General features: G+C 47.7%; 1 protein-coding gene across 2 annotated transcripts in view; it reads right to left on the minus strand.

Annotated features, from left to right (window-relative positions):
* The window catches only part of Dock1 (dedicator of cytokinesis 1), a 450,610-nt gene that overhangs the window by 327,169 nt on the left and 100,356 nt on the right, over nt 1-23,085 (minus strand). For both annotated transcript variants that reach the window (XM_027930051.3, XM_027930050.3), the window contains exons 22-23: nt 16,690-16,824; nt 8,883-8,991 (exon numbers count right to left, since the gene is read on the minus strand). In XM_027930051.3, coding sequence (XP_027785852.1) covers nt 8,883-8,991; nt 16,690-16,824 — 244 coding nt within the window. The remainder of the gene's footprint in view (nt 1-8,882; nt 8,992-16,689; nt 16,825-23,085) is intronic.

The following is a 23,085-nucleotide window of genomic DNA, read 5'->3' on the forward strand; positions in this document are numbered from 1 at the left end:
CTTGGATCTGAAAAGTCCCCAAAGGCTCCTGTGTTGAAGCCTGGGCCCCCAAAGCAGCAGAATTCAGAGGCAGGGCTCTAGGAAGTGTCTGGATCATAGGGACTCCGATCTCATCAGCAGATTAGTCCACTGAAAGCTGAATGACCACTGGGAGGTGGCGGAGGTTGAGGGACGCGGGACCTACTTGAAGGAAGCGGGTCACTCCTGCCAGGCCGAGGAAGGGTAATTTTTGTCCCTGGACATCTCTTCCTGCTTCCCAGGCACCATGAAATGGGAAATTTTCTCTGCCATGTCCTTCCACCATGACAGTCTGCCTTGCTCGGGCCCGAAGCCATGGAGCCAGCCAACCACGGACTAAAACCTCTGAAACCTTCAGCCAAAATAAATCCTTCCCCCTCCAGGTTGTTCAGATCAGACCCTTTGTTCATAGCAACGAAAAGCTGACTGACACAGAGAACGTACTGTATGATCTGTGCGGCACCCAGGGCCCGGCACACGGTACAGTGAACACAGGAAATGATTTTCAAAATAAATGAGAAAACGAACAGCGGACAGATTGCTCAGGGGAAGCCTCTATGGACCTCCCGCCTCCTGTAGGAACACTAGCGAGTCCAGACCAGGGAGAAGAAAGGGCTGGACCGCACCTTGCATGTCGGCAGGAGACAGGCTCTGAGACGAGCTCGCGGAAGTAGGAGGGGTACCAGGGAGAGCGCTTTAAAGGCCAAGGTTCAGGCAAGAGAAGAAGTCACCCTGGGTTCAAAAGCAGAAGTCCTGGTTCAGAGGAGAGTTTAACTGCCAGTGAGCTCTACGGCAGGGGAGATGGGAAGGCGATGAAGTGGCAGACTTCTACAACCCCAAATTAAAGGCCTGGCCCCTAATACAGGTAGGCACGAGGGGGTAATCAACACAGAACACCAGCCATGACATTTAAAGCAACAGGTCAATGCCACCTGCTATAGATCAATGAAATCATTCACTGCAGGTATAGAATCCTGAAAGCAAAATTCAAGTATTCGACAATAGAAAAATTAATTCGATAAAAAAAATCATTTCATTAAGCAAGGGAATGCACATCAGTTCAGGCGGACGTCCTGAATCAGCACAGAGCCGTGACGATTATAATTACGACTACATATTCATATGGAAAGGTGCTTGGGACTGAATGATTAAAAAACAGTAAACCAAAAATCATCGATGCCCTAACTATGAAAATTCCCCGACACACAGACCAGCACTGGTAGAAGACCAGTGTGAACGGCTGGTTTGCTGAGGGAGAGTGGTGAGACTGGAAGGGCCTCCCTGGCAGCCACCGATGTCCTTCCACATCCCTGGGGCCTGCTGGGGCCTGCTGGGGCCTGCTGGGGCCTGCTGGGACCTGCTGCAGCGAGCTGTGAGCAGCACACTCAGGGCTGAGAGGAGGTCAAAGAGACAAGCACAGCATCCACCCAGGCAGCTCCAGAAGCAGCCTTGCCCAAAGCAGGAGGTCTCACTCCCACCAGGGCAGGTGAGGGGAGCCCTGAGGAATCAGCAAGAGGGCAGGAGGCTGCAGGGACTGGTCAGGGGACCACTTTCAGCTACACAGTGGGGCCCCCTGCAGAGCCACAGACCAGTGACCCCAGAATGAAAACTGTCAGCAATCGGAACTAAAGTTCCACCAACAGTGAGCTGTGAAGTATTTCCTCCGCCTTCTTTCCTTCTGCTGTTGCTCGCCTCTGACAGGATCCCTAACTCCACATGCAAGTGTCTTACCACCAGTGGGGAAAGGCAACCTGTCAAATCAAAATAGTGCAGAACCTGGCAACAGAGGGCAGGAGGCCCGGGTGGAGCTGGCCTTGCAGGCCACACCAGCTCAGACCCCTGCTGGTGCTTACAGCAGCCAGAATGCTCCCCAAACCAGCGCAGGCCTGGACACTTGTAACTTTAAGTGGCCAGAAACCAGCCACAGCAGCATCCCTTGAAGCTGGCTAGAGACCAGGCACTCCTCAGAGTTAGTGTTGGAATTCGCATCTTTACAACACGTGGGGTTGTTGGTGTGCACACTGAGGCCTGGGAAGCCTCAGGTTGACAGCTCCATGTCAAACTGGCTACAGGCACCCGGCTTAGGGACCACCTCCTCAAGCCTGGGTGCCATTAACACCCACGCTGACTCCTCCTGTGTGTGGAATTGTGTCCGCCAACAGGATACATTCAGGTCCTCACCGTGGAACCAGTGAATGTGGCCTGATTTGGGAACAGTCTTTTTATAGTATAATCAAGACAGCAGGAGGTCATACTAGAGTGGACCGGGCCCTAGATCCCACACTGGTGTCCCTACAAGAAAAGGAGAACAACGGAGGCCACAGAAAAATAGGAAGGCCAGGTAAAATTAGGAGCGGAGCCTGCATGACACACCTAGGAGCCCCGCAAGGACACTCCCTCAGAGGCCCAGACAGAAGCAACCCAGCGGACACCCTGACTTTGGAGTTCTAATCCCCAGAACTGTGAGGCACGAATCCCTGCTGTTTGGAGCTCTTTCACTTCCACAGTCCTGGGAGGCTGACACAACTTGCAGGCTGGCTGCTCCCTTCAGCTGCTGGACTCCGGGACCCCTCCCCAGGCGTCAGTTCTCCACTAGGTGCAGCGGTTCCTGGCACTGTCAGTGCTCCTGAGCAGTCAGCCTCGTCCACCCCATCATCCTGTCCCACAGTCCACCTCCTGCCAGGGTAAGGTGACCTACAAAGTCCCCATGCAAACCATCAGATCCTTGCCCAGGTGAAAGAGCAGAGGCCTAAGGATGACACCCAGACACGTCCACAGTCACCCTGAACCACTCTCTGAAACACAGTCAACCCTCCGCCACCTCACAAGAAGACGGAGGCCAGGGGCGCTGCCTGCACCGAGGAAGCCCTCCAGGACAAAGGACCCCGTGACACCTCCAGCTGCTCGCTGGTCTGCAGTGGGACAGCAGCTCACTGGCTAGTTCCCACCACACGCAGAATCAGCTGGGCTGGGGCAGGGGGTCACCACAGCTTCCCTGGCATGGCCAGCAACCCTGTGCCAACAGAAATGAAGGTCATAAAAGCCGGTGTTTAGCGATGACACGGGCCTCGTCACGCAACACGCAGAGGGCAGCTCAGTCCCAGGAAGCGCAGAACCAAGGACAGCAGGGCAGACCGGAGGGCCATCGGAAAGCAGGGCCCAGACCCACATTCAACACCAGCCTGAGAAAGACACGGAGTCCCCACCTCAGCCAGGGTCCCAGAGCCTAGGGGTGACCTTCACAGGACCCAGGACACGTGGAGATGCCTCCCAGCAAACCAGGCAGGACACACCTTTGCCACACACAGAGGGGTCAGACAAGGAGGTCACAAGCACCCACAGAAATGGGAAGGAGAGACCATCCGAGAGCTCCGAAATAGGAAGATGGCGAGTAAGTCAGGACTCCACCACAAGGTGACCTTAAAAAGACAGGCAAAGGGAAAATATAGCTAGAAAAAAATGATGTCTAAAAGTGTGTGGTGTATTCATAGGAACATATACTATGTGTATTTTACATAAAGACATGCCCCGAATCCTTGGGCCCTACGTCTGCAGACATAACCAACTGCGATCAAAAAATTTTTTTTAAATATGTTTACATTAAACATACACAATTTTTGCTCATCACTTCCTAAAAAATAAATACAACAACTATTTACACAGCACTCAGATTGTCTGAAACTTTATAAGTAACCCAGAGATTAAAGTATGATGTGGGAGGACGTGTGTCATGTGTAAATACTATGTCATTCTCCCTCTTATTTAGTGATTTATTGATTGATTTTGCAGTGCTGGGAATCAAAGGCAGGGCCTCCCACAGGCCAGGCAAGTGCTCTATCACTGAACTACATCCCAGCCCCACTGTGCCATTTTCTATGAGGGACAGGAGCATCTTCAAGTTTGGGTGCAGGGTCTTGGAACCAACCCCCGCGGATGCCAAGGGGCAGTTCTGTATACATACATGTGAATATACAGTCCACATAGATGTGGACATATGTGGGAAGACACCAAAATGAGGAGACCAGCAGGCAATTGTAAGGGTGAGACACTGGAGTGGAATCTCCCAGAGGTGAAGTGGCGCGTGATTCTCCTCATTTTAATCAACTTGCATGTGAAGAGGGAGCCTGTAGGCCTAGGAGGAGGGGCTGGGGGAGCTGCTCCTGCGGCCGCTCAAAGCCACGGAGAGAAGCCTCATCTCCTCCACAAGGAAATCCTGCTGTATCTCCACCTTATTTGTCATCGACCCTGGTACCTTCTGACTATTTTTCCTGAAGACAATAAAATTCCAAACTTGCAAATGTGTGAGAAGCAACATGAACCCAAATGCTAGTTTAGAAATAGGCAAAAAGCAGCAAAAACTTCACCTAATGAAGAATTTGGGGTAACATGTAAGGCCAGCAAGTACCACTAATTCAAGTCAGAGGAAATTAAAACTGTACCTCTTGGAGGGCCAAACTCACCCATGCACTGTATTTACTGAGATTACAAAATAGCTGATTTCCAACACAGCTCCTTCCTAGAAGGCCAGATGGAAACAGCACCATGAGGTGGTTAGAAGGGAAGAGACAGGGAGGGCTGCTCCCCAGGGACAGTTGCCCTCACCAGCTGCATGCCAACCTCAGCTTGGGGGGCCTCGAATTCAATTAATCTTCACCCCAGTCCAATCCACATGCCTGAGCGCCAGGGGCCTGGGGCTCTACAAGACAATGGAAGAAGTCAAAAACTAATGAGAATATTTTCATAATAAACTACACAGGAGAGGCAGGAGAAGAGCCCTAAAGAATAGTAACAGGCATCGGTTCTCAAATGTGGGCTGAAATCCATTAAGCTGTTCATAAAATACGCTGTTAATCAGCAATATTCTTAGTGCAAACCATTAGTGTAGCATAGACTAAAGGAGACGACAATAGAAAAGGCCAGAATGTGGGAGGGCAGGCACTTCTCAGGAACAGTTTTCAGCAACACATACAGCACACCCACATGCATGCACATGCTCAACAGGCACATATCCAGCACTCACGCTCACATCACATAGGCATGAGCACACACAAACATGTGCACACATAACATGCCCGTGCACACACACGTCACACACATCTGTGCACAGAGAACATAGCCACGCATGCACTCATACATCTTCACACATAGATACAACATTCTCACACTAACACGCTACATGTATGCCTGTGGCACATACACATGCACACACATATATAACACACACACACATGCAAGAAGAATCCATCTCTTGTCATGGCTCATGTTCAAACTTTCCTTTTACCAAAGATCCTGAAATTCTTGGCCCCAGACACAGCAACAGGAATGGTTGGGTGTGGTGTGTGAAGTGTCTCCAGAATCATCCCAGACAGAAGGTGGAAATACTTGAGGTACTGAGTCACCCTGACTGCAATGCTCCAGACACCTTGATCTGGCATTGCAATCCGCTGTTGTCACACAGCAGGGCCACGACCCCATGTCTCCTCCTCCAAGAGGCCTCCAAGCCCAGTCCATCAGCTTCCTCCCTCCCCTTCAGACTCACATGACCTTCGTGGCGTGTCATCAGAGTTTCTTCACGGCTTTATGCACACGCAGAGTGCGTGTAGGTAGGAAGCTCTACTGGGAATAGGCGGGCCCTATGCCCTTCCAGCCGGGACATGGACTCTGCAGCCCTAGTCCATGAAGGTGGACAAAAGGAACGGGCCTGGTTCCCCATGTCAGGAAGGAGCTGGGGAAGAGCTTCACTGTCCCCCAGGAGCCATCCCAGGAAGACCTCAGCACAGGCGGGGTGGCTCTGGGTACAGGCATGGACTTGTCTTCTGCAGAGGGAAGTAAGAAGGCCAGGTGGCACTGGTGAAAGCCGGGTGACCATGCAGTGTGGCAGAAATCAAGCCCGAGGAGCTTCTGAAAACCACTGCTGAAGCAAATGCAATAAGAAGACCTCAAAGAAGGAGTGGGGTACAATTGCAGGACACTGGAAAACACTGTGGTGACTCTTCCAAAACCTAAACTCAAGATCACCATATGACCTAGCCGTTCTCCTGCTGGGTATGTGTTCAAGAGAATGGAAGCTAGGGGCGCGAGGGGTTTGCACACCCACATCACAGCAGCTTTACTCGCAATGGTCATGGTCTGAGCAAAATACGGTCAATCCATACAAATAAACACCATCTGGCCTTCAAAAAGCAGGAGAGTGGCACAAGCTACAACACAGAGGGACGCTGAAGGCCTTGTGCTGGTCGTGGGGCAAACGCCCCCAACCCCACCTCCACGGGCTTGCAAGGGCAGTCAGGTGCAGAGATGGAGACAGGAGGGCACCTTCCAGGGGTGTAGGAGGGGTGATGGGCTCTGATCTTTAATGGGTGTGGGGTTTCAAGTGGGGAGGTGAAACCTTTCTGAAGGGGCTGGGGTTGTGGCTCAGCAGTAGAGCGCTCACCTAGCACGTGCGAGGCCCTGGTTCCATCCTCAGCACCACATAAAAATAAGTAAATAAAAAAAGGTATTGTGTCCAAGTACAGCTAAAAAATAAATATTTAAAAGAAAAAAGAAACAGCTCTGAAGCAGAGGGCAGTGGTCACAAAACAGTGGACACGCCAACACTACTGACGTGCGCCCTTAGAATGGGAAATTCACATCATTGTATCACAACAAAAAATGTGTCTCCAAAAGGGTTTGGCTGTAGCCCTGAGGTTGGGGGCTTTAAATGAGGGGCAGTGAAGGGGCACTTGGCTGACCCTGTCTCCAGAAACACCGGATACCCCAGAACCTGGGAAGCAGAGGTGAGCTGGGGTGCTTGCCAGGTAGAGGGAGTGAGGGCAACGGGGTCCACACGCCCTGCAGCCCCCTCCATCAGCCACGGTGTGAGTCTCCCACCTAAAGTAAACCATTCTAGTAGAGACCTTCGCTAAGTCAAAAGGAAAATGGCCATGATGCATACTCACACTGGAGGCCAAGATTGTCCCACAGCAAGCGAGTGTGGGAAACTCCTCTGCCCTGTCATCCCGAGGCCTGAGCCCTGGAGCTGCCCCTCACCCATGACTGGGCTGTGAGTAGTGGGTTCTGTTCCACGAAGGTGACTCCAGGGTGCTGACAGTCAGAAACCCCAGTCGGGTCACCCAGACCAGGCCATGAAGACCAGAGGCACGCTGGCCTCGAGGTCACAGACAAAGGCTGTAGCACATCCCCCAATTCAAAGCAGCAAACAGGGGCCACCCTTTGGGAAACAACATTTAAACCCAGGAAACGGCACAGTCTGGAGAACGCCTTCCGTAGGCAAAGCAATTCACAGCAGTATTCACACGTCAACACGGCAAAACCAAAAGTCAAAATGCCACAAAAACCAGAGTTCCGCAGCAGGAGCCCTTAAATCTCCAACGGTGACAGAACAACTATAGTAAAATAATAGAATAACAAATTAGCAGCAAGGTGGCAGGGGTGGGGGCAGCCTGCCAAACAAAACCCGTGCATCTGGCTTGCAGACGGGGGATCAGCACCAACGCACAAACGTCACCAGATCCGCTCGCATCTTACAAAAAAACACCCCGCGAAGGAAATTCTTCCTGGTTTCCACTCACTAAATGATGTGACTTCAAGGGAGGCAGGAAGACACAAGTCAAGCCCAATCAAATTTAATAATGTAAGAATATATTTAGCAATCTAAAATTACTTCTGGGCACGAAACTTCCTGTAATTTTTATCTATTCTTAACCAGTATGCGTCTGTTTTTCTAAAATGGCACTAGACGCGGTAGTAAATGTACCCAGCACATTGCTAATTTTAACCCTGGAACAATAAGGAAGCTTTAAACAATACTGAGTTGCCAAAATCACCAACCTATAACTTCAAGATTCACACCATGTGGCTTTTCCCTAGGTCACCAATTTTTAGAACTGACTCTTGTAATGGTGAATGACTAACGCAGAACACCCGGTGGCCCTCCCTGGCCGCGGCACCCCCTGGGAGGAAGAGGGAAGCTCCACTGTGTTCCTGTTTGGCCCAGCGGTTTCTCCTGGTGGCAGCAGCCAGGAGACGACTGAACACACGGTGCTTGTTCCCCAGAGCATGGCAACACCTGAGCTGGAAAAGGACTTGCCCAAAGTATTTTTAAGAGAACAGGCCTGGGGACATTTTTGAAATCATACATTAAAAGAAGATGACAAGAAAAAGGAAGAAAAGGGGCAGTTACAAAGCACAGTGGAGGGACAGCCACCAGTTAATCACTTGGAAGACTCGCTCATTGAGAAAATTACTGCAGGCAGCAAACTGCAAATGGCACAGCCTTTGTGTAATAAATCGCCAGGAAAGTTGCCTCACTGGAGGCCTAAGAGCACAGGGTGCTGGGCTGCTCCACCTGCTCTCCCTGCACCCCACGCCACAGCGTCCTGGAGGACAGTGGCCTTGCACAGCGGAGGCTGTTCCACGGGACAACGGGGCAAGCAAAGACTAAGTGGGAGGAAGACGATGGTGGGCATGCTGCATCCCTCCTGTGCACACGAGGACCTGGGAAGCCCAACTGAAACGCCACCGGCAAGGCAGAGCCTGAGGTCTGAATAATGTCACGCACATCTGCCCGCCTCGCAGGCTCCCCAGACCCAGCCGCCCTGACCACTGAGCTGTCCAGCCGTCCTCATCAACGCCCCACTGCCACAGAGTTCATTCAGAACCTCCTCCTGCCCAGGAGCAAGAAGCCCCGCCAAGGAAAGAGTGAAGCACTCCAGGGCCAAGGGGAACAGCCGCGGCAGGCGAGGAGGATCATGCTCACACCCAGGAGATCCCCCGGTCCGCTCAAGTGCGGGGTTGCAGGGTGCACCGCCCCTCTCAGCCCACGCGGGACCCCTTCCTCCGCGTCCTCCCGGTGTGGTGCCTACCTTCACCCTGACCGTCTGGTCGGCCGTGCTGCTCATCATGTCGTTGATGGAGCGGAAGAGCTGCAGCAGGGACTCCACGAAGTCGGCCTCGCCCTTGTCTTCATAGAGTCTGCAAGGAAGCACAGGACGCTGCGGGGCCTGCGGGAAGGCCACCTGGGCCGACCGCCAGGCGACGGAGGGCTGCCGGGGGGAGCGGCCAGCGCGGGAGTCAGGTTGGTCAGGTCGGGAATCTGTGCAGGGACACCACCTGCTGCTGTCTCTATCACGTGTGGAACCTTTGACAAACCCCCAAACCCACCAACACAGGAAGGGAGGGACGGAAGGAGGAGGGGCAGAAGGTGGACAGGAGAAGGAAGGGCCATGGGGATCAGCTTTACTCCCACCCCAGAGACTGCCCTGTGAATGTGGTGTTTTCTGCTGGTTACCTTTAAACCCAAATGCTATATAATTCACAATCAAGAGACACTTAATAGGCTAAATCTAACATGATCGCACAACCATTTGGAAATGACATAACAATTCATTCAAGATTACTTCATTCATCTTAAGAGTCAATGTTTACTGGAAAATTTTCAAGAGCTGCAGCATATCCAATAAATTGATAAAGAAGTTGTACCCTGGTAACGTGGATGCTGATATATGTTGCTAATTGTGAATAAGCTTTGTCTATAAATTATTTATTAGAAGTTACTCAGAGTTGCTATGTTACTAAAAAGCAATGCATTAGCATTTTAAAATGTTGCAACTCTGATGTTTTATTAATACAGACTAGTTTTCTGCCTAATTAAAAGTATACTCTACCTGAAAACTTGTGTACAATGGAAAATTCTGTAAACTAAGTGATAATTAATTACCCTAGAGGTAATCTTACATTTAAATGAGTTCCATTGTAAAGAATTCTGTGTGAAATGGGAAATTGCAATGTTGTGTATCTGTTTTGTAAATAAAGTTTCCAAATAGATGTTTGCTTAAATGTTGTACCAAACAACTAGAATTATGCAGTCATGAACTTGGGTTTGCAGGTGGCTGGGAAGTGTTTGGCAGAATGGCAAGAACTCAGGGTGAGGCTTCAAGCCTGCAATCCTTCCCGCCCCCCCCAGGACATTTGCCACTTCAGGAGCAGCATGGGGTCTGAGACTAAAAACCACAGTGACACTTCTACCAGAAGAGCAGAATTTTTTTAATGTCCTCAAAGAAAATGACTTGAGCTTGGAAAATGCCAAAATGAGAAGCCCAATATAACAGCAGACTCTGGGATCAAAACACAATAGAACCTGGGCAAATGAAATGCAGACGGAGGCTCACCAAGGACCCTACAGCCTTGCCCAGGACAGTGTCTGAGAGTTGGGGACTCGGCCCATATCCAATCCAGAAGAGGGGGGATGACTCGCCTCTGGAAGATCACAGCAGATTCACCTGGTGTCCAATGAAGTCAGTCAACTCAGCAAAAGACCAGACCACATGGCCACTTCAAGGAAAGAAAGACCCGCAGGTAATGGGAGCCCTGCAGTCAGCTAACAGAACATCGGGATGCTGCAATTAGTGTACTTTACAACAAAGAAAAGAGAAAGACGAAATTATGGGAAATGGGAAGATAGCAAAAGAGAAGGTGAAACACGACATTTTGTAGAAAAGTGGATCTATAAAAAAGACTCAAGTGGAAGTTCTAGAAAAAAAAATATAATATCTAAAATTAAGACTTTAACATATGCTTTAGCTAAAAAGTAGACAACACAAGAGACAGAATTAGTGAAATGGAAGACAATTCACAGAAAAAATAACCACACAGAAGAGCAGAGGAGGCAACTCCAGAGAAGAGTGTTTGGGAAACAAAGGGGCGATAAAGACAGAGGGAGAGACACGGAGCTGCATTGCCGAGGACCAGACGCAAAGCAGGCAGAGGCAGACCCGTGGACGACAGGCAGGGCCTGAGCTTTCTAAAACCAGGGGACACCTCAGTCCAAAAGTTCAAACATCCTATAGGGAATACATTCAAAGCAAAGCTCTCCCATCATCCCACAGAGACGGCAAAAACCCCACAGAGACAAATGGTAACCGCAGCCAGCAGAAGAAACACTGTTCACCTTCAAAAATGTAAGAATGAGTCGAAAGCTTCTCACCGGAAATGACAGAAATCCAAGAGAACAGGACATGGCCCAGAGGAAGGGGACAGCTGCCTCCTCAGAAGGCTACGAGAGGAGAAGGTGCCCTCAGACACAGGAGGAAATGAGTCGCTCAGGCAAGCAACACCTAGAGCTGACCTCTGCTAAGGGAAATCCCACAGAAGGAAGGTGACCCCAGAGGGAAATGGAATGGAAGGCTGAAAAGCTACCATAAATCTAACACCCCGAGGACTGATGACTGCACAAAACAGTAACTTCTGATGGAGTTTAAAATATATGCAGATTTAAAATGCATGATGAGGGCTGGAGTCGTGGCTCAGAGATAGAGCACTTCCATGTGGGAGGCACTGGCTTTGATTCTCAGCACCACGTATAAATAAATGAACAAAATAAAGGTCCATCGACAACTAAAACAATATTTAAAATGAAAGAAAATGCCTGATGATATCAACACAGAAGAGAGGAGGGGGTGAATGGAGTTCGGGTTGCATTTTCCAGCTCTGTGGAGCATTAGCGTGGAGGGAGGGGAATGGTGCAATGGGAAGGACCCTCTAGCTGGAGATACATGATCCCCCGGCAATCACCGAGGCTGGCAACGGAGGGCTTGCTAAATGTGGAGAGAGCAGAAAGTGGGACAGAGAAGAGCAAGTCTGATTGGTCCTGAAGTAGGCGAAGAAAAGCAGAAAAGGGGACAAACCAATGATGCCTAAAAGAGAAGGCAGTAGCTAAAACCTGTGGAATAAAAAAAAAAAAATATGTAAGAGCTATCAAAATCAAAACAGGGTCATTGTGACCAAGTAAATGCAGCCGGGAGGTTGTGCTAGAGGGCTCTTATGCAGGGCTGCCTGACAGTAACCACCAGGAAAGGCTGCCAGCTGCCTGATTGCCCCAGGGCCACCGCAGCCCCGGTACAAAAGGGCTTCTACCCACATGCTGTGGTCCAGCTCAGACTCGGGGCACGCTTGCTGTTAATCACCATGGCCAAGGAGCAGGTTTCAAATGTCTGATGTGGTCCTCGTCATGTTTGTCCTTCAAACACCCTCAACCTCAACCTCTTTAAACCCATCCATGGCCACAGTGGCAGGTGTGCCCCCAGGGCAGCGTTCTGCTGTCCTCGCAACAGGGTCATTCCCAAGGAAGTGGGGTTCCCCTTCGGAGAATCTCTTTCTGGTTTGTTTAAATGTGGATTGACAGATCCACTATATTATTTAATCACATTATATTTAAATGAATGAACTCATTAAAAGGACTGTCAGACTGAACGAAATAAAAATAGAGCCATACGTAAATATCAAGGTCCCAAAAGGCTGGAAATAAGAGTGGAGAAAAGGGTGTTCTGCACAGTCACCAGCCAAAAGGCCAGGAGAAGGTTTTCATGTTGAGTACGAAGTGAATCCCTAAGAAAGGCATCACAATTATAAATACGTAGGTCTATAACAACACTGCCTCAAAATCTATAAACATCACTAATGTGTCTTCAATATATTTAACATTATATTGGTAGGTGAATTAGTAGGTACATGGTGCAGTGATCATCCCTCTGAAGCATCTTTCTGTAATGAAAGGCCACTAAGGAAGTCTAGAAGTTTACCTCTTGGTTTTATCACCTAAACTAGAAGAGTCACCTGTCTGACCTCCTTTGAGGTGGAGGAAGGGCTGGGAAGAAGGAACTCAGAGACTTGCAAACAAGTTAACCAATGAATAAAAACTCCTCCGCTTGCTCCATTCTAAATAAGTATTTATTAACAAGGATCGACAGGATCTTTGTCTATTAACTAGGTTCTATTCTGTGACCCACGAAATGATAACAAAAGGACAGCTCTGCACAACTTACTCCTGATCAATAACTAATTATTCACCAAGCAAGCAGCAGATGACAGGCAAAAGCTCTACCAAGCGATAGTGAGATCTAGCCATTTGGCTCAGAAGGGCTGCTGCAGGATGGGCCTACTTTCTGGTTAATGTGATCCACCCACACAGAAAACACAGACAGACAAAAACCAGCCGAGAAGAGCCTTTGGCACTCAGAATCTTGCAGTGGGTTCCCCATGAACCAAATGTCTTGGGGCCAGAGCTTGCAAACTGCTGTTCTCATTTCAAGGCAAAATGAGTTTTTCAAACAAAAAGTACAGAATCGCAAGCAAGAAAAAAATGGTAGGAGAACTATGATAAGCTTCCACATCTTCATCTCCTGAGTTTCACCTCTTTGTTCTTAGGAAGAATAATTACCGTCAATTATCCCAGAACTTAACAAAGCGACTGCATGATATGAAAACACAGCAGACCGTTTTGCAAGAAGAAGAAAAATAACAGATCTCAAAAGTTTGTTCCAACTGCAAAAAGAAAAACACACTTGTCAATTCCAGCTGTGAGCACAATTGTTTTTCTCCCGAGGTAATAAATGTGTTCCAGGTAAGAAAATGAGAGTCCGGGTTTGTTTTCCTCCCCGCCTCTGAAAACACCCCACATGAGACCTGCTCAAAGCTTGTTACAATCAACATTCCAGACAACTGTGTGGGACACTGGACGGCGGCTTCTTCAGGCAGCCTACGCAGAACCGGAACATGACTGCATCTGCAGCCAGGCGTGTCACGTCACAGGTGAAGGCTTGGAAGGACAGCAGGAGGCTGGCGAGAGCAGGGCAGCAGGAGGAGAGAGGAAGACTCTGGCCCTGGTGCCCGTGATTTTAAGGTTATGAGGGGGATTTTGTCCCGGAGAATGTGTAAGACACTACATCATCCTACACAGACTCAAATTGAAGAAGCTATGCATCACACCCATATGTTTAAAGGGGTGGTCCCACCCTCCCCAAGCCAGTGGGTGGCCAAGATTCACACTCAGGAACAATAAGAGGGAAAAATACAAGGTTGGAGACCAGGACCAAAAGCTCATTCTGCATTTAGGAGGACAGAAGGAAGCAAAGAGGAAGGAAACAGAGAAAGCAAAGGCCGGGAGGAACAGCCGCCCTCCGTGTTCCCTGGGAGTGAAGGAGGCCCCACCATCTTCAGAGATCCTGCTGCTCTGTGTCCTAGACAATCTCAGCTCTTCAGACAAGCAAATTATTGCAGCAAATAAACTCAGTTCAGGATCAGGCTGGCTCCTGCTGGGACCTCACTGGGACAGTGGCCCGTGGAGGGAAGCTGCTCTACTACTGAGCACTTGACACAGAGCCCTTCCTGGGTGCTGGGCAGAAGTCAGCTAAGCCTTTCACCCCATTTCTACATGATCATCTGTGGGTCACTTAAGGCCTCAATGATCTAATATCAACGAGGAGCCACAGATAGGAGCCCCGGAGACTGACCCACAAACTAACTAGACTCCACCAAACCTGCTCAAGGACTAGTGACTGGCAGTGAGGGAGATTCTCAGCTCCCAGGTGGCAGACGTTCTGGGTTAAAGAACAAGGAAGAGTGTCGTAGCCCCATCCATGGTACCCTTCTCCCAGAAACTCTGATTTTGGTGAAAGCATCAACAAACCCATCTAGAAGGCCCTTCCTTTCCAGCTAGGGTGGTCCTGTGACAGCTCTGCCACTGAGGTGGAAGAACACAGCCTGCAGAAGGAGGGAGGAGCCCTCTGCAAGGACAGGGGTGGGCGGAGCTGTCCCTGCCTGGGCGTCCCCCCTGCTTCCTGCAGTGCAGACCTGACATCAGGAAGGCAGGAGCCACGTAGGGACCCGAGATGAAGAGACAGACCCTAAGGATGGGGGGGCAGAAAGATAAAAGCAGCAAGTGAATGCAATCCCATGCCTTCCTCTGGGCTCCAAGTCGTGTGGGGAAAACAAAAGGAACCTCATCTGGCAAAGCCACACACCCCGGGTGCTCCTGCTGCACCCAGCCAATCACACTCCTGACCACCACAAGACGAGCAAGCCCACGACTTTTATGGACCAGGGTTCAAAGGTCTTATGCCATCTGTATTTTGAAACTGAAAAGAGAAACAGAGACGACTTTGTTACTGGTCCACAGGGGAGACCTCCATCTCTAAAGCATGTTGCTATACAAAAGACCTGAGCGCTTTCCAGGACAGCACAAAACCCTGGTCATCAACATACATTTCTTTCAACTACGAATGAACAGCAAAATCCTCGGTGTGTCTGAAGAAGAGACACACACCATCAAATCCCAGACTCAACACCAGGGGGGTCACAAATGGCACCAGGTTAGAAGTTTTCAAACAAAACATGAGAAAATCCACACGACCCAACTGTTGCCTTCTTTCAAGTTCACCCTTCCACTTAGTACAGATTTTGATTTAGAGTAACCAAGGGTTTAAAATTCACAAGGAAAAAAAAAAACACACAAAAGCAAAACAGAGGAAGCCAAGAAGTCCGTTTTCAGAATTAAATTTACTGAGATGAAATCAGACAAAATATGGGAAAACCCAGGCTAGACGACCTTGACCTGTTCAGTCCCACCAGTGAGAAAATCAGTGGCAGCTTAGACCTTGGATAAAAGAAAGCGTGGGTCCTCAGAAAGGGTCATACCTGGCCACTATGAGCAACGTCAGTGAGCCTGTTGCAGATCTTAGTGAAGGACAGAAGCCAATGCCACCCAACCTGGGGTGGGTTTTCTACACAGAAATGGCACTCTGTCCTCTGACGGGCCTGGACCCCGACCCTGGGGCTTCCTCCCTCCTGTGACTGCTGTAATGAACTGCTGTGGCTCTGACCAGCACAAGCCGGGGTTTGCATTCTCTCCCTCTCTTCCGGGCACATCTGATTCAGGCAAATGAAGACAACATGAAAAGGAAAGAGGAAGGTACGGATCTGGGACCCATTTCAACCCCGTTTTCACTCATAATGAGGCATGAGTGCTGTGCTCTGAAAGGCAATGGGTATTCTCTGACTCACAGGGACGTGGGTCCATGAATCCACCTCTGTGAGCAGAACACACTACAGGACGAGCCTGAAACCACAATGACCAACATCCCCCAACCCGGCTCATGGCAGGTCACCTCCAAAACGGCACTCAGAGCACGTTCACTTCAACACCCAACGCTCACACGAGCCCTTTCCACATGGCTTCTATCCTACAGTGAAAGGTCCCAGTGGGGCCAACAGAAAGCTCTCTTATTTAGCACAGCTCTTAATAAATGTTAATGTATAAAATATTAATACTACAGAATAATAAAGTCTCACATGACCCAATGTACTTTAAAGCTCAAAATCAATCCGGGTCACCCAGATGGTACAAAACCATGTCACTGGTCTGAAACACCTGAGTGTCCTTTCACCTGCAAATGACGTGTGAGGAGCATCTTCCTGGAAATAAAGCTCTATTCTGGCTGAGGAGAGGGGAGGAGGGAGCCCCGGGTCTCCCGGGTGAGGCGATTTCAGTATTGCTGCCTGTTTCCCTTTGCTTGCTCTTCTGGGGCTGTTTGCTATATAAAGACATACTGAGAAGAAGCCCAGAGCCCTGGTCAGCACCCAGCAGGACATGGGGAGCGTCATTAACACCTCCAGCAGGCAGCAACAGCGGCCGGCACGCCCCCTGGCCGCCCTGGCCAGCTCCCGAGGGACCGCACAGGGGCACAGCGGTCAGTGCGGGCCGCCCCACCCTGGCTCCCTGATGATGGGTGCTCTGCCAGGCTAACAGCAGGGAGAGGAAGGAGGGAGAAGAGGGGAAGGGAACAGAGGGGACAGGAGAGGGCGGGAGAAGGAAAGGAGGCCTCTCAGGACACCTACTGGTTGAACAGGACCCGGGAGCGCACGATGAACTTGAAGATGTACTCGAGCGCTTTCATGGCTTTGTACAGCTGGTCATTCACTCCTGGCTTCTCGGCACTGTCCACGTAGTTCCGCAAAACCTTTGTCAGCTTCCTGTTGAGGGGGGAAACATGGCAGAGTAAGTTCAGAGAACGGACACCTCTTAATTCTTCCCTGTTATTTCATCTTGGTTTCCTCCCGTCAGTGTGTGCTGACTCACAGAAGTCTCCTCTTGGGGACCCAGGTCTAAGCCCTTCAGAATCACTTCCTGGCCTCAAGCTGTGGTTCTAAGTCGGCTCGTGTATCTAACTTAGTTTCACAGTAACTCAGTGAAGTGGTGCTAACCTTGCTCTGCAGATGAGGAAGACAAGGCGAAACGACAAAACCAAGAAGATCCTCACCACAGAGAAACAGCCACGATTGTTTTTCCAGAAACATATTCTGGAAGTGTCTGGAACTAACGCCTAGCGCGGGCTCTCAGCGCGGGCAAGGGACAGTGCATTCTATACTGGGTGAGTAAAGTTCTCGATGGGGTATTCCACCACAATAAAAAGGGCACAATAAACAGTATTTGTTACTGGAAATCGACTCCACCACCTCTCCTCATTTTCATAGATTTTTCAAAAACCAGAGTTCTTACATTGAAAATGAAAGCTTTAGAAGCCAAATTTCAAATAGGAAACATTGATAAATTTTTAATGGATTATCTAAGATTCATATTAAAAAGGTACAAACAATATATGAAAATAACATGGGGGGATACATGACTTCATATGGATGGATAATGTTTAACAGTTTTTAACATTATTTAATAACAGAATCCCCCCCCCCATATTATTAACTTTAAAAGCATGATGACTGCACTTCCCATGGTCCTTGTATTAATAACTTGTGAGCTGAAAATAATTCCTAACATGAAAACATTAAGAACCTTATTTTTGACAGTTTAGACAGTTTATAGCACAAAAAAAATAATAATCGGGATTCTTTTTACACTTTCCATCAAACCACAGATGTTGTTATAGAAAATTGATAAAAATAAATTATACATTGGAAATTTGGCTGTAATTCATAGCCTTATAAATTAAGCATTTAATTTATAGATACAGTTCTTAAAAGTTTGAGTGAAAACAAAGGAAAAAGCATTGAATTTTTTCCATTTTGCTCAATTTCAAAAAACCAGCAAATTCAAATGAAAACAGATTTAGTCAAAGCCTCAGGATATGTAAAGAAGGTTAATTTAAATAAGCAAAAGTTGAGAAATATATTTTTAAAATAATCAACTCTATTAATAAATAACTACATGGATATTAAGATAACAAGACTGGGATGTAGCTACCTGGGAGACACCAGACAAGCATGTGCCAGGCCCTGGGTTCCATCCCCAGCTTTGCTAAAGCAAGTAAATAACATAATAAGAAGTAAAACTCTGCCTAGGATAGACAAGATATGGGGAAGCCATACCACTGCTGCTAGAATAAACAGGGGGCAGTTTTAGAGGGAAAACTGGTAATACATGATACAATATCTATCAGCAACATCCATTTCAATTAAAAATAGTCAAATCTTTTGACAACAGCAATTGCTAATAATCTGCCATACCAAAGCAATTACAAATGTATTAAATCATGTTCACTGCAGCCTTGTCTATAAAAATACATAAACGGTGCACATGTCCACCATTTGAAGACTGCTTACATAAATTATGATACATCCTACATTGGATATTGCACACTGTTAAATACAGATGTTGGGGCTGGAGGGGGAAACTCCATCATCACTACCATGGAAAAGGCTAGTTACGTTGCTATGCTGTTAAAAGAAAACAAGGCACAGACAGAAGGTGTACTGTGAGTCCATCCTGTATTCTGCACTCTCTCCCACTGATATTTTGGCCATTTTTATGCTAATACCACATGATTTGTGTTCCTGCAAATAGTTAAGTCTTGAAATCAGTTTCATCTTTTAAAAATTTATTGGAGTAGTCTAGAAATTCTGTATATTCACATAAATTTTGAAATCAGTTAACCAATTTTTCACAAAAGCATATTAGAATTTTGAATGGGATTGTGGTGAAATATAGATTAATTTGGAAAAAATGGACATTCAAGTGAGATTTTTTTTAATCCATGAACATAGTATGCACCTTTATTTAGTTCTCGTTAAATTTCTCTAGGCAATGTTTTACAATGGGGGGGGGGGGGCGCAGAGGTTTCACCCATCTATTATTAAATTTGTTCCCTGGTATCTGATGATTTTTTCAATAGTAGAGAGTAAATAGCACAATACTTTTAATTTAATTTGCCAATTATTTGTATGCACAAAACTGATTGTTCTTTTTGGGTTATGTTTTGTTATGATATGTAACTTGGCATTTTTTATTAAAAAATCGTAACACTTAAGGAATATAATGTGATGTGTTGACTTACATTTACCCTGTGGAACTATTACACTATGTTTTGTGGCTCAACTTTCCTGCACTTACTAGTTCTAGTGATTATTTTTCTGTTTGTTTGGTCTGAGGCTTATCTCACACTGGATTCTGCATGTGCATAATCACACTATGTGAGGATTCAGTTCATTGCTTTTTCCCCCCTTTTAGCTAGTTTTCCTGCCTTATTGCACAGTCCCAGCATAATACTAAACAGACAGAGAGAACTGACATCCTTGCTCTGATCCTAAACTTAAGGGAAAGACTGTCAAAGTGAAGCTCTCAGTATGAGGTCAGCTACAACTTCAGTCCAATTTTTGTTTTGTTTTATCAGATTGAAGAATTTCCCATCCATTCCTACTTTGCTAAGAGGTTTGATCATAAATGGATGCTGACTTTCATTAAATGCATTTTCTGCTTGACTGAGACTTCAAGCTAAAAGCACAGAGCTACTAATGTTCCGTTGGTGCCAACAGAACTTCCTGCAGTTATGGGAGTCCTCCGTAACTGAGCTGTCCAACGTGGCAGCCGTTCACCATATGTGGCAAAGGGGCACTTGAAATGGACCTAGTGCAAGCAAGAAAATGGATTTTCAATCTAATTTTATTTAAGTAGCTCCTGAGTCCAGTGCTGTGAGATTGGACATTACAGGTATTGATGGTACCTTCAGTCAGGCAAAGACATTTTAGTCATGGAACTGAAATCCATAATTGTCTTTTAAAATGATAAAACAAAAAATTTCAAATTTCTGCTCATCAAAAGACACCAAAAGGTTCATCAAGGCACAATCAGGGAAAAGGGTTCAAAATTCATGTCTGATTCTGTCCATCTCTGTCTGTGTATGTACATGTGCATGTGTGTATATAGAGATCTCTTACAAATCAATACTAAAAAGATAAGCAAAAGAATCAAAAATTAAAAGGTGATGTAAACAATCCGCTCAAAACTAGCAAATAAAAAATAAATAGGCACTAACTATCTTAAGTCGTCAGGTTTCCAATAATGAAAATCACAGAGATAGCAATTTGTCCTCCTCACAATGGCTCTAAATGAAAAGCCAGACAATGGGAAATACTGATGAGGATATACTGTGCACGGAATGCCCAGGGATTGCGGGGGGATTACAAATGGCACAGGCATTGTGGAGAACCAAGGGGCAACTCCTTGTGGAGTAAACCACACAGCACCTTTGCTCCCGCTACCCTGGTCCTAAATGCACACCCAGGGGATGAAAACAATGTCTAGAGAGAGCAGAAAGACCATCCACAGCAGCCTTATTTGCAATAAGCAAAATCCAGAAAGACACACTCCTGCAGCCACAGGAGGACAGACACACGAGTTGGGGCAGTGCACCCATTGGACAGGTGCACAGCCACCAGAAAAGCAGAATCAAGCAATGATGGCCTCCAAAGCACCACGTGGAAGGAAGAGGCCGGACACAAGGAGCACGCACCACCACCAATCCCAGGGCAGGCAGAGCAATGCATGGGAACAGAAACCAGGGAGGACCTGCTTCTATGGGTGGGACTGACTCAGAGGGCCAGAGGGGTCTCCCTGGGGAGTGGCAATGGTTTTAGATCTTGTCTTGGGCATTGGTCATAAGGATGTAAACAACTGTCCAAACTCATCAAGTGAGTTTTCCCGTATACACATTGTAACAATGAAAAGAAGCCTTTCAATTTTGAATAAGCAAAAATAACATTTTGTAAATAAGCAAACACCATCGCACAGTGATGATGTCAACACGGCCATGGAGAATAAACCCAGACGCAGTGGCTATCTTCAACGAGCAGCGCTACACACAGAGGCTTTCATTGTCCGCAATGTAATCTTTAAAAATGTTTTTTACCAGGAGGGTGGCTTATTTTCAACCGATGAAGGCAGTAGTGGAAATAAGCAGATTTTAATCCAGTTCAGACTTCTACACGTCTTACTGCCACTAGCCCCTAATAGAGTAGTACCTGCCCACTCCCAAGCACCGTCTTCTGACTCAGGAAAGCACTGCTAAAGGAGCTTCAGCGCGGCCTTGGTTTACCACAGCTGGCCTGGGCCAGACCTCCCCAAAGACCAGTGAGAAGAGCCGTGTAACCAAATTAACAAAAAAAGGTGGCGACTGGAGACTTCATATACTCAAGAACTCGCTGTGGCTTCCAAGCACCCACCACACTCCCAACAGGAGTCTGCTCAGGTGCACACAACTTTTCTGGTTAGCTTCTGAGCCAGCATTGCCAGCCTGTTCCTCTAGACCTGCATCAGGACTCACAAGTGCCACATAGGCCACCTTACTAAGAAGTCACAATAAAAAGCCTTTGGGTGCCTGGGCAGACGTGAAGGCATTTCTAACACTGCTCAGGTCCTTGAACTCCAGTAAGGAAGCTAACTTCCCAGAGGAGCCTGCCACTGGGATCTGAGTGTGCGGCATCCTCCACTCTGGGGTCCAGAGCCAAGGCCCACCCACTGCAAGAGCAACTTCACATCCGCATCTCCTAGAGGCCGCAGATGCACAGGCCTATCTCAGGTCCTGGCATGAGGTCTGTTTTACTCCTCTTAAATTATGTTCCCAAACGTGAGGGTACCTTTCCTTTCACCCCATTAATATTACCTCTAAAAATAAAAAAAAGAATTCATAGTACACACTCTGGGAATTCTTCCAACAAATTAATCAAAGAAAGGAATGAAAAACAATAATGACTCACAAAGAGAACAACCCAGAACCAGAAAATAATTCTGCCAGGCCATCTCACAGGTACACAAAGATCAAGCCCCCTGGAGGGAGCACGCAGCTTCAGATCAGATGGAGCATCCATTCTGTCAGTGAGAAGCCGGCAGCAACTCCATGAGACACGGCTCGGTGGACAGAAAGGAGACCGGTGGTGCTGGTTACGTTGTAGGACAGTCCCCAAAGCTAACCCCTCCCTCCCTTTCACGTGGACCAGAGCTGGTCACTTCCATGATGACTGGCCTCCGAGAGCTACCTATGCAGGGTGCAAAAACAGTCATTCCCATTGCCCAAATCCTTCATTTCTTCTCTGGCAGAGGAAAAAATGGGAAGAACTCTCACAACATTTACCGAAGGAAGGAGACTCTGTAGAAGGCAGTGCTCCCTGATTTGGTTAGAACTGTGAGATCAATACTGACTCCTCTGGTATCTCAAGGTATAAATACTCATGTTCCAATTGCTGAGAACCCACCTGAGCTGGATAGTTGATCAAAACATGATAAGAATACTTATTTTCCAAAATAAAGCCGGGCCCTTGCTGCATTTGCAGAGACTGAATGGGAGGGTACTAATTCTTTTTTTTTTTTTTTTTTTAATTTTTTATTGTTGGTTCTTATCTCAGTCCCAGCAGAGATGACAGATAAAATGGTCCTTTGTTATGTGTCTCCCATTGAGCAAGTTGCCGGAACTCCCCCATTTTCATTTTTCTGGCTGGGAACATGAGAGCACCCCTCCCCCAACAGCACAGCACAGAGAGGCTGGTGCCAGCAAGGGCGGACCGTGTGCCCGGCTCGTCCTTGCTGTCCTTTTCTGAAATTAAAGTGCAAAGTCTAATCCGAAGAGAGCTGTCTGGCCACTTCAGACAAGGAGAATCAGGATGGCAGCCACACATGGACATCATCTCACACTCACAGCAACCCCGGTCACAGCCACGAACCTGCAGGGTCAGGTCTCAGCAGCCACAGTGAGAAGACGCCACTCAACCTCCATCCCCTGAGGTCTGTGAAGAGCTACTCATCACAAAAACAAACTGCCATCTCCACTGAGCGAACAAAACGTTTTAAACAAAAATTTATTAGCCAAAGACTCATAAAAGACAGGTCGCAGCTTGCTCTACACGCTTGAGGTCATTTTGCATCTCTCTGCCCACCTGGCGGCTCCACCCACCAGCCTGCAATAAAGATGCAGGCGAGGCAGGACAGGAAAGGTCTAGGCACAGACCAGG

This window comes from Marmota flaviventris, chromosome 4 (genome assembly GCF_047511675.1).
Source record: "Marmota flaviventris isolate mMarFla1 chromosome 4, mMarFla1.hap1, whole genome shotgun sequence".
Taxonomy (NCBI): domain Eukaryota; kingdom Metazoa; phylum Chordata; class Mammalia; order Rodentia; family Sciuridae; genus Marmota; species Marmota flaviventris.